Source organism: Fragaria vesca, unplaced genomic scaffold (genome assembly GCF_000184155.1).
Source record: "Fragaria vesca subsp. vesca unplaced genomic scaffold, FraVesHawaii_1.0 scf0513070, whole genome shotgun sequence".
NCBI classification, from domain to species: Eukaryota; Viridiplantae; Streptophyta; class Magnoliopsida; order Rosales; family Rosaceae; genus Fragaria; species Fragaria vesca.
This window is the reverse complement of record NW_004443442.1, coordinates 391,117-403,190: the sequence shown is the minus strand read 5'-3', so window position 1 is coordinate 403,190 and position 12,074 is coordinate 391,117. Positions and strand designations below refer to the sequence as shown.

Here is a 12,074-nt window from a genome sequence, read left to right as displayed (position 1 = left end):
TTGTTTTTTTTTTTTTCTAAACTATATTCTTACATTTACATATTTTTCATACGATTCTTACATTTACATTAAAACGTTAAATCCCAAACCCTATTCTTTATTAATGTTCTTACATTTACATCTACTGTTATGCAATTTATATATTGTATGTCATGCATGTGAGTGGGGCCCAGCACTCTAGTTTTTTCTTCATGCGTGAGTAGCACGATGCATCTGATGGTGAAGGGCTGCTCCGTGTCTTCACGCGATGCTCTGGCGAGGGAATTGATGGCGCAAAGAAATGCTGGCCCCGCATGATGTCACCCACGTTGTGTTGTGGGTTGGGCTGAGGTGGAACGAAGTCACCTGGGTCAGTTTTCTCCTCTAGCCCCGGTTACTTCTCTCATAAAAATTTCGACCTACGTTGGATCGGGGAGATAACTGATTTATAAGTGAAAGCAAAAAAATTTGAGCTGGGTTACTTTACCTATGTGGATCCCAATCTGGGTTAGATTTTTTTCCCACCGGTGGATTGCTCTCATTGGCTCATGCAAATCATTGAGGATGATAGTTCCGTAACTAGTGTGAGGAATAACACAAGGGTATGTTGTGGAAATATCTCTACAAGTGACGCTCCATTGATTTAAGTTTATGTTTTCTTATTAAAGTTTATGTTTCTCAAGAAAAGAAAAGAAAAAAGACCATTGCAACTGCAAGTCGATCTCTAATATGTGTACACACAACTATAAAGAGAGGCGAGAGACAGAGTACCAGTTTGTTTTTTTTTTTTTTTTTTTTTTTGCGTGTGTCTAAGATAGAGTACTGCTAGAAGTATCCAATTTGATGGGAAAATATTCATCAAAGAAAATGGAGCTACAATGTAGCAATCTGGACGAGGTCAAACCGTCAAGAGATAAGAATGACCAAACCAATTTTTGTCAAATTGTGTCAAAAATTGCTCATCTACTGAACAATAACATGACTGCTCCTATTGAGGCTATAAGCATTATTTCATCAAAAAGAAAAGAAAAAGAAGAATACGAGATAACTACTCCTCAACCTTATTTTCTACTGCCACCTAAAAGGAAAAGGATCAAACTCAATCTTATTTTCTACTGCAACAACCGCATCTTCACTAGAAATTGGGACCAGCAGCGAGGATGTCTTCAGTCAGTTTGTTGTCCTTGCCAATCTTGTAGTTTGCGAAAGTCTCGAAATTGGTTTTGAACAGGCCAGCCAACTTCAAAAGTGTTTCATGATATGCTTTCTTGTCGGACCACTGCAATCCACATCAAAAATTCAGAATAACACTAACAAGTACATTAGATAGAGAAACATGCTAGTAACTTACAGTGTTCACTGGATCCAATATCTCTGAAGGCACTCCCCCAATCTCACTAGGGATCTCAAGTCCAAACACTTCAGTCTTCTTGTAATTTGTATTCAAGAGGCTCCCAGAGTGTATGGCATCAATGATTTTCCGGGTGTAGGATAGTTTAATGCGCTTTCCTGTTCCATAACTGAAAAGGAGAATCATATGTGCTTATTAAGCTTAACTTTCACAAAGAAATTGATTTGTAATTGTTTATATTGATTTAACTTTATGATACTATCTGAATCTCCACACCTTCCACCAGACCAGCCAGTGTTAACCAGCCATGCAGTTGCACCATGCTTCTGCATCTTCTCAGCGAGCATTGCTGCGTACTTGGTAGGATGCAACATTAAAAATGCAGCACCAAAGCAAGCCGAGAATGTTGCTTTTGGCTCCTTCACACCCTCTTCAGTTCCAGCAACCTAGAAATTAACATAGAGCTAGCTGCATTAGTCTCCAATTTATTAACCTGTACGTCTCAGAAAATAAAAATTGGAAGACGACTCTATCAACATTACCAGGGCAGTGTAGCCACTAATGAAATGGTACATGGTTTGTGCCAGGTTTAACTTGCTCACAGGTGGGAGTACACCAAATGCATCGCATGCCAGAAGTATCACATTCTTCGGATGAGGACCAACACATGGTATCTTTGCGTTGGGGATGTACTCAATGGGATAGGCTGCTCGAGTATTCTCTACAACCAGAACAAATACAACATAGTTCAGTTGTCTGGTCTATCAAAATATCCACCTATATATTTTGCATTAAAACAAACAAACAGATGGTATTTTACCTGTAATAGAATTGTCACTGTAATCCACCACTCTAGTATGCTCATCGAATGCAACATTTTCTAGCACTGCAAGATTGTTTAAATCATAATTATTATGATGTCTTCTTGAACTCACAAGGGATTAAACAAAAAGAGATCACTGCATTCATCTTCACATTTATAATTACCAGATCCAAACTTGATGGCATTCCAGATGCCACGCTCTTTCTCTTGAGAGAGATCAATGCACTTGGCATAGCAACCGCCTTCGATATTCGATACACCGTTGTCACTCCAACAGTGCTCATCATCTCCGATTAAGTACCGATTCTGATCCGTAGATAGAGTCGTCTTTCCAGTGCCTAATGATCATTACCAACATAACATTAGTAACTACTGACAAGTGTTTTGTTAGAAATAATGGTATCGCAGTTAATAGAATCATCAAATCTCCAAATTAATAAGAAGGCATATGGATGGTGTACCAGATAACCCGAAGAAAAGGGCAACATCTCCATCTTTGCCCATATTGCAGCCAGAATGTAGGGAAAGGATATGTCGTTTAGGCATAAGATAGTGCATTAAACTGAAAAGACCTTTCTTCATTTCCCCGGCATACATGGTGCCAAGGATGACCATTTCCTTTCTAGCAAGGTTGATGTTTATGCTAGTAGAGGATGTCATGCAATGAGTGTAACGATTACATGGGAACTGACCAGCATTGTATATAGTGAATTCTGGACTACCAAAATTCTCCAGCTCCTCAGCAGTTGGTCGGATACACCTATACCCACCCATACCCATACAAGTAAATTCTTATTATTATTTTTTTGAAATAATATTACTCTTATATATTATTTACTTACATGTTGTGCATGAACAATGAATGGTAAGCCTTGGCAGAGACAATCCGCACTTTTATTATGTTTTCCGGGTCCCAATTTATAAATTGATCGTTCACAAAAACCTGCATATATAGATCAAATATTCAAGACCATTCTATTATTTTGATTTACATTCACAAACAATTTAACTATAATAATAAGAAAGAGTTTAATTACCTTGTCCAAAGAATTCAAGTAATTCATAGCTGTTTCTCTGTTGACCATGAAACTTTGCTCGTCCATTTCGATGTTGGGTGAACCACTAAAAGCGAAAGCATTAATTTGCAGTTATTTATCAAGTATTAAATCATTCGTTGAAGCAAAAGTGGAAATGGGCACTTACTTTCCCCACCAAAGCTCTTGCTCAGTTGACTCATCTTTGACGACGCGTTTGTCTTTTGGACACCGACCAGTTTTTGCCCCAGAAAGAGTTGCCAATGCACCACTGGAAGTGATGAAAGATCCTTTCTCATGTTGTAGAGCCTGCTCATAGAGCTCTGCACCATATTGCAAGTTAGAATTTCTATGTTTAAGTCACTTATTATTTCTCTTCACGTTGACAAATGTTTCCATTGTAAAATAAACGGAATCGAGATGCATACCGGCGGGAGTAAGGTTATGTAGAACCTTCATGAACTTTGCAGCATTGTCGGTGGCGCAAATAGTTGGTGCGAAACAGTTAGGTACATGCGTAAACTTGAGGTTATCGGTATTCGTCTTGTTAGATGCAGGATCTTTTTTCACAACCTAACATAAACTTGTTGTCAGTCAAGCTATTTAATTACTTCAAACATTAAATGACATTGTTTGATCTCCATATATACTCAATCCATCTATACATTTTTCACAAAGCCAAAACTCTTTTGCTTGGTAAAAAAAAAATTAAATATATATTCGTTGATATGGTTAAATTGACAAGATTCGGTTTTGTTCAAATTGAAAAATGTACCAGCTCAATGTGTCACTTATGATCATATGCGACAAACAAAACAAGAAACTCAAAATAAAAAGCAAAACAAACCTTGCATTCTTCTTGGGCAACTTTGGTCTCACCGATAGCCATCTTGTTTGTCCTAAATGTTCTAGTTAGATTTCGAGATAGGCAAAGAAAAGAGAGGGCTCTAGTTGTCTGCAACTGGAGAGATACTTGAGCTTGGAGATTTCACCATAACCCGGCACATTTTATATAGGGTAATTGTTAAAAGGTCCAAGCTGACATGGACAAATGAGTGGAAGACACATGCTTGAAGAAAAATTCCATTCCGACTTGTTGAAGAAAAGTTCCAAATATTGCTAAATATAGAAAATTTCAGATGTGATTACTGTTCTAATTGTAGGCCTAAATATTCTCAAGAAGCAAATCCCATACTAGGATAACTTCCTATATTTTCTACTTATCCAAATCTTGTTCTCTTTTCCTAATTTTAGGCTTGACGGATAATCCTTTTCTAATTATAGACTTGAGCAGATTACTTCACTCTTTTGTTTTGTTTGGTCATGTAGCTAGTACGTGCTATATCATGCATATTACACGATACACGAGATGAAAGTTGGAAACAAAAGAATAGGCAGAGAATTAGCGAGCTAGCTACTATATTTTGAATAGATCGTAAACTAACTAATGATTTTTGTTTTTAGATCTGATGCCACAAGAGTATATCCACTTTGATTCTAGTCAATATCAAGCCCCATATGCATTACAATGTATAATATATCCTTGAATTTTGAACTTAGTGTTTATTGGTTTATCCACTTTGATCAATTTCCTAGTCAATGTAACTTCCCCAAGAATTTCCCTATTTCGTTCAAGATTTGAATCCTGGATCCGCTATTGTTCTTGACCTTTATTATATTTATATTATATGACTACGGTTTTGAAGCTGTCATCAACTGGAATGCATAGTTGGTGGCCTATTTAGGGTTGGCCAATCTAAGGAATTGGTAGGTGCAAAACAGGGAGCTCAAGTGAACAACTCGGAGTTGTTCACGAGTAGGCATAGGCAGAACCAGGATTTGAACCTTAAGGAGACCGAGATATAAAACATGATATGCATCATTGATAATTAAACAAAATTGTAGAACTAAGAAACATTTTTGTATCTCTTTATTTGTTCCTTAGTTGTTATTGTCATTGATCAAGGGGGTTAAGTGAATGAAGAAGACTAAATTACAATAGTTGTATGAGGTTATATGAGAAATTTTATTCACACATGTCAAATTTTTTAATGCACACTTCTATTTTTTATAATTTTTTCTAATATAAGCTTATAACACTTCAGTTTGGATGCTAAGCTTTTAATGAACTATACATATTTACTACTTTGAGAATCGGTGGTCTGCAAGCTTCTAGTGATATCAAATTTTCATACTATTTCGACTTAATGAAAGTTTTAGAGGTTATTTGAGTGAGAAAACCAGTAAAAAAAAAAAACTGCAGTCAATTTGTCTCCCTTGATTGTTTGTTAATCTTCATTTGCTTACCAATTGATTTTAGTTGAAAAATTGATAGTATTAATCATAGAGATGAGAAAATAGAGTGATAGATTACGGAGCAGCAACTTGCTTTGAGTCTGTTTTGAATGAAGAAAGAAGATGATGAGTTTAAAGAGTGTGTATAAATAAAATAAAGAGGGCACAAGAGGAAGTTTGAGGGAAAAAATTAGATAAAAAAAATAGAGATGCGTATTAAGTATATAAGGATGTGTGAATAAAATTTCTCGGTTTATATAGTGACCAAGTGAAGATATAAAAAAGTTAGGGGGAACGGGACCTTCATGGGCCGCTGCTAGTAGGACGAGCTATTTAACGAGGTGCAAAAGGCCTACACCTCCTTGTTGAAGTCGAGGAAGTCAAAAGACGGCTAGAAGTGGAAGAGCTAGTAGTTGTAGTTGTGTGCCCGAAGCCATATTTGGGCGGTTAATAGAGAAAGCAATTAAGGTGCTTATGCTTGCACATGATATCTATATATGCTGAATTTCGATTGTTTGTATAGAAGAAAACATGATACAACCTTGTCTGTTAGTAAAAAATCTCCTATTTTCTTAAATTTCAACTAGGTATCTGTTTGTGTGGTCATACTCCATAACCCCAAATAGTCTTGTTTTTTTTTTCTTCACACACGCACACAGATATCATGTTTGATACATCCAATCCATCCCAGGCGTTACAAGCTGTAGTCATAACAAACACCTGTACCCAATTAATTTAAGGATCTCAAAACGAAAAAATGTACGTAATAAGCTGATTACTAAAACCACCCTCAAAAAGTTGGTATAATATTTACTTGACTTGGTCTATTCATCAGAATCTGATTCTAAATGAGATCTAATGCTCTCATTTATGTAGTGATACTTGGCCGGGCTATCCCACCAAGTTGGGGTACTGATTATGGCCTTCTCCAACCAGTACTTATCATACACCTTTTTCTCAGTCAGCTTCTGGTAGAACCTTCCCCAGTTGTACATGGCACGTCTTAGGCGAACACTCTCAGACCCTGAAAAAAGATACTTGAGGTAGTCCTTTGCTAGCCGAGTCCACTCCTCGCCATCGATGATGTAAACATACTGCAACACAAGCATTCAACTAAAGCATATCAAAACATAACATTGTTGAAACTAAAGCAACAAAGACGTGGTAATTACAAAATCATGTCAGTGACCAAACTCTTCTCAGCTAGGTGGGGAAGAATATTGGCCAACCTAAATATCAATCTCATCTACACAGCACCAAGTGATACTCTATCTGGTGTTGGCTATTGAGCTGTGTGCAGTGTATGAGCCTTATCCTACATCTCACCCTATAAGAAAACAACAAGCTTCTATGAATTGCTATGGAGTGTGGGATTATTACCAGAAATATAAATCCAATGGTTGCTAGAATCACTTGCAATGTTTCATCAATGATTCCAGCAAAGCCTTCATCTTCTGATCCACCAGATGGATCGGCGCCGCCACCACCTCCGCCACCATTGCCGCCGCCACCACTACCACCACCACGTGTACCACTGTCTTTGTCTTCATAGAATTCATTCTTTTCTATCTGCTGACGTAATACATCCTCTATTGAACTTTCCTTCTTCAAATTACCCATTGCTTTCTCCAGAGATTTCCAGGGAGAACCCTGGATGCATTAAGATATGCAGTGAGAATATGTTACTGACATGAATTTGCAGGCCTAAAGACCATTACAAATATCAAGGAGTATACATCTTCACAACTCATATCATGTAGTAGGGAAACGTCTCCAAATAGATCATAAACAAAATCACTAAGCCCTCAAAAGCCCTGTACTAGATTAATGTATGTACTTTGATGAAAAAATAAAAAATAAAACCTTGAAAAATAATGCACAAATATCATATTACGTCATAATGTCATGTGCCAAGGGGTGAAGGGATAGTATAGGCTGAAAAGAAAAGAAAATAATTGAAATAGCACGTATATAGTCAAACCATATATTATTCAAGTACTTTGCACGGGCTTATAGAAAATGCCTTACCTCGTTGTCACTTCCATTTTTTCCTTTTCCACCCAATAAGCAGACAGGTAATGAGTGTTGGGACGTAGATGCCGCCCTGCATCGGTTGTTCTTCAATACAGTCATGCACCGTTGCTGAACTGCGGCCTTACAGGTTGCTACCAGAGGATTTCTAAGAACATGTTTAGCACGGATTGGTAAAATACATGGCTTAGTAGGCAGACGAAGAGATATAGAGTTGTGTCTAAGACATATGCTAGGATTGCATGAACTAATCGGCACGATGCTCATCCTCAAGAAATTTCTCAGCTTCCTTGTAAATGTCACATGAAGATCAAAAATCCTACAAAACCATTCTCCAAATGTCATCAAACAATTACCCAGGAAACTATGCGAGCAATAAGCTAGATGAATAGAATGAAGTTTAAAGCTCAAACATGTGACTAATAACTTTTTTCTTCTCCTTTTTTGGTCTGGAAGAAAAAAATGTTCTCTTTCATATAACCAATTCAAAAGCTATGGAAATAAAACTAAACAATGCAGAAATACCTGGATCAGTTTCATGAGTGAAAAAAGAAAGAAAAGAAAAAAATTTACTACAGAGTTGAATAGAAGACAGAGTGAATTTCTGCCCAGGTATTCAACTATGTAAACACAGATCCTTAACAAAAAGGAGATATCCCTCCCCTCCTCATCCAAACACATTTCGCAGCACAAATACTTCAATAACCATTTTGAAGTTAATTTCACAGCTAAGTAATGATGTTGGTCAAAACAAGTTCCTCGGAAATAGAAATTTTGCATCGACTAATTTGAGGAAACAATGGACGAATTTGGCGTTGGTGTATTTGGTTCACCAATGTATGACAATAACAGATTCAACTCATGATTAAAACCAAAGAAGAAAATGAGAGAGAGAGAGAGGCGGTGGCTGACCAGTGCGGCTGGACAGGTGACGGTGGCGCTGAGAGAGATGGAGAAGCGAATTTGTATTCTCTTTGGAAACCTCGACACTCCAAAAGGGTTTTCAGCAGAATAGAGATGAAAGACGATGAGAAGACAAGCCAAGCAGATAAATTTTGTATCTGGGCCTCCTACTGATATGGGCTCTAGTTTGGGCATGCTTGGTCCGCCTAGCAATCTGAAAAAGAACAAATTTATTTTTTTCTTTCTGAACCGAACCTCTTTACAAATTTTATTAACACATACCGAATTTCTAATGCACACCCTATTTTTTTTTACTCTTTTTCAATAAAATTTTACCTTTTTCCTCTTTTGATGAAGATGAAAAAAATAAAATAATAAACAAACTAAACAAGAATAAAATATGGAGACAATGAGAGATAGTAAAGAGAATAAAATTTTTTTATCTTATTTATTAATATGAGGCTATTTATATAGGGAATTACAAATTATCAAAGAGTAAATGACCATTAACTACTAATTTAACTTCATTTTAGCCAATTTCAATGAAAATCTCTTTACCAACCCAATTCCAATGAATTCTAATAAAAGGACGTCATTACCCTTGGCCTCATTTAACTCTCTTTCTCTGTTTCTCACTTTCTCCTCTCTTTATCCCAATCAAAAACTCTCTCTCTCTCTCTCTCTCTCTACTCTCTCTCTACTCTCTCTCTCTCTCTCTCTCTCTCTCTCTCTCTCTCTCTCTCTCTCTCTCTCTCTCTCTCTCTCTCTCTCTCTCTCTCTCTCATCAGGCATCGTCGACGACGACGGTCGAGATTGAGCAACCTCTGATGAGTCGCTCCACCACATCCTCTGTAAGGTCTAGCAACCTCGTCGCTTTCGGTCGGCATGGGATTCGAATTTGATCACGAAGACAAGGCCGACACTGACGAGAAAAAGAGCGGCGACGGATGACTGAGGCAGGGAGACAACGATCTCCTCGACGGTAGACTTGGTGAGGATGGAGATGTTGCCGTCGGCGACGTATTGCTGCAGAGATTGGAGAAGGTGTGGTCGAATCTGTGAAGGTTTGGAGTGAAGTGACTGCCAATCTCCTCGGCGGCAGATTGCTGCAGAGATGCCGGATCTGTGAAGGTTTTGAGTGAAGCGACGTTTACTACCCCCAGTAAAAGTTTACTAGGAGTAGTAAATTTTATTTTTTGCATCTAAGTTGATTTTTCTCCGTTTTAATGTGTACTTATAGCCTTGGAGATATTGTTTTGCAAGCTTACTACCCCCAGTATAAGTTTACTAAGAATAATAAACTTTATTTTTTCACATCTAGGTTGTTCTTCCTCTGTTTTAGTGTGTATTATGGCATTGAAAATATTTTTTTGCAAGTCTACTACCCCTAATAAAAGTTTACTGGGGGTAGTAAACTTTAGTTTTCGAATCTAAATTGTTCTTCCTCTGTTTTAGTGTGTATTATGGTCTTGAAAATACTGTTTTGCAAGTTTACTACCCCCAGTAAAAGTTTACTAGGGGTAGTAAATTTTTTTTTTTCGCATTTAAGTTGATTTTTCTCCGTTTTAATGTGTACTTATAACCTTGGAGATATTATTTTGCAAGATTACTACCCCTAGTAAGATGGTTACTAGGGGTGGTAAACTTTATTTTTTTTACATATATGTTGATTTTTTCTCTCCTTGAAGGTATATAATGGTCATAGGGAAACTGTATTGCAAGTTTACTAGCCCCAGCAGAAGTTTACTAGGGTAGTAAACTTTATTTTTCTGCATCTAAGTTGATTTTTCACTGTTTTAAGGTGTATAATGGTCATGGAGAAACTTTATTTTGAGTTTACTAGCCCCAGTAAAAGTGTCAAGACCCACCCCGAATTTCACCCTGAAACTCGAAGTAAATCCTGTGGGGACCACCTCCAAGGAAAATTTACCGAAAATTCGGCATAACCTCCCTTGAAAATGGACAACCCTTCCTAAATAAAACACCTGCAAGCACTTCTAAAAGTTCTAACTCCAACCTTATAAACTCCTGGAGCCTTCGTGCTCCCCACAATCACAACATCTCCTAATATAGATTCACTAATCTAACAAAGATCCTAAACCAACAACCACATATTCAGAGCAACTTTACTTGAGAGGAGAGGAACTAGAAATAAATAGAAATGAGCGGAAACTATACTATGGACTATGCCTCATCTCCATGTACGCTCGGCCTCAACTATGCTAACCTGCAACTGGGCATTTTAAAAAGAAGAGTCCAGGGGAAAACATTTGAAAACGTTAGAATGAGTGGACACAAATGAATTTATTAAAAATATTTATGCATTCCCATTTTTAATTTTCATAGAAATTATGATGCATGCAACAAGCTCAAAAGCTCTCATCTCATAAACTGACAATAACACGACTAGCTCCGGCTAGTCTCCAAAGCTTTATAAAATAGAGCCTCTCAGGCTAAAATATATGTATGTATTTACACACGTCCATACTCCCTATATAAATTCATGGGTCTATATAGGGCTACTACGCTCGCGTCCAACGCTCACGTCACACCTTAATGCGATGTTACACTATGCCATTAAGATGGACAGACGGGTGTATAAATATGTGTCCATACCCCCTATATGAATTAGACACTCATATAGGGCTACTACGCTCACGTCTAACGCTCACGTCACACCATAATGCGGCTATATGCTACGCCATTAAGGTGGACAGACACATATGGCTAGCTAGAATTTATATACATACTCTCCTCATCAATATATAAATATTCACCGAAAATCCCATTTTCGGTAACTCTTCAAAAGAAATAAAATCGTCAAAATAAAATGACGTCAAATGATAGAAAATTTCATCAAAATTTTATACCTGGGTTCAGAAGAAAAATCAACCCAGAAAAAAAAAATTGAAAGCTTCAGTTGGTTGCTTTTGTCTTTTTTGTTTGTGGATCAATAACAGAGCCTAGACGATGTTATTCTGATTTAAGTTAGTGCCAGATGTCAAAATGACATTGCAGGCACAAGGTTGGCACATGGTATTTGGGTACAAGTGATATGAATCCCACCAACAGTGCTCACACCACTCCCCCAACTTCGTTCCTATAGAGCACACAAATTCCAAAGAAAACAAGCAAATCATAAACGCAATTTCCAAATCATAAACAACAGTGCTCACTTTGCCTCCCTCACGTTGAGTTTACATGCAATTTCAAATCGAATCGGAAACACAAAGGCCAAAACCATCTTCTGATGTAACCTCTCCCTCCACTTCGACCAACCATCCTCAACGTCGAGCCCAAACCCCCCTTTAACTCCGTCAAGGCCTTCGCCCCCGCCACCTTCCCCAACCTCGGCCCGGGTTTTGACTTCCTCGGATGTGCCGTCGACGGCCTCGGCGACTTCGTCTCCCTCACCGTCGACCTTCAAGTCCTCCCCAACTAGATCGCCATCTCCGAGATCTCTAGCGATCGATACTGCCGTCATCGACGTCATAAAGATGCTTGAGACCTGCAATGTCGACATCTCCATCTCTGTTGAGAAAGGCCTGCCTTTAAGTAGCGGCCTCGGCTCTAGAGCAACTAGCTCAACCGTTGCTGGAGGAGAGAGAGAGAGAGAGAGAGAGAGAGAGAGAGAGAGAGAGAGAGAGAGAGATATAGT

At 38.0% G+C, this 12,074-nt stretch overlaps 2 protein-coding genes across 2 annotated transcripts; both read right to left on the bottom strand.

Moving 5' to 3' along the window:
• Nucleotides 1-899: 899 nt before the first annotated feature.
• LOC101296629 (phosphoenolpyruvate carboxykinase [ATP]-like) lies at nucleotides 900-4,076 on the bottom strand. Its single transcript, XM_004309801.1, has 12 exons — nucleotides 4,035-4,076; nucleotides 3,616-3,760; nucleotides 3,357-3,510; nucleotides 3,191-3,275; nucleotides 2,996-3,096; nucleotides 2,615-2,913; nucleotides 2,318-2,491; nucleotides 2,151-2,216; nucleotides 1,873-2,051; nucleotides 1,607-1,776; nucleotides 1,331-1,499; nucleotides 900-1,258 (listed from the first exon to the last, which is right to left on the bottom strand). Exons 1-12 carry the CDS (start codon nucleotides 4,074-4,076, stop codon nucleotides 1,115-1,117), a joined length of 1,728 nt encoding a protein of 575 aa, XP_004309849.1. The 3' UTR covers nucleotides 900-1,114.
• A 1,905-nt stretch (nucleotides 4,077-5,981) lies between these two features.
• Nucleotides 5,982-8,536, bottom strand: LOC101292863. Its single transcript, XM_004309789.1, has 4 exons — nucleotides 8,426-8,536; nucleotides 7,511-7,832; nucleotides 6,863-7,132; nucleotides 5,982-6,576 (listed from the first exon to the last, which is right to left on the bottom strand). Exons 2-4 carry the CDS (start codon nucleotides 7,778-7,780, stop codon nucleotides 6,307-6,309), a joined length of 810 nt encoding a protein of 269 aa, XP_004309837.1. The 5' UTR covers nucleotides 7,781-7,832; nucleotides 8,426-8,536; the 3' UTR covers nucleotides 5,982-6,306.
• Between the last annotated feature and the right edge of the window lie 3,538 nt (nucleotides 8,537-12,074).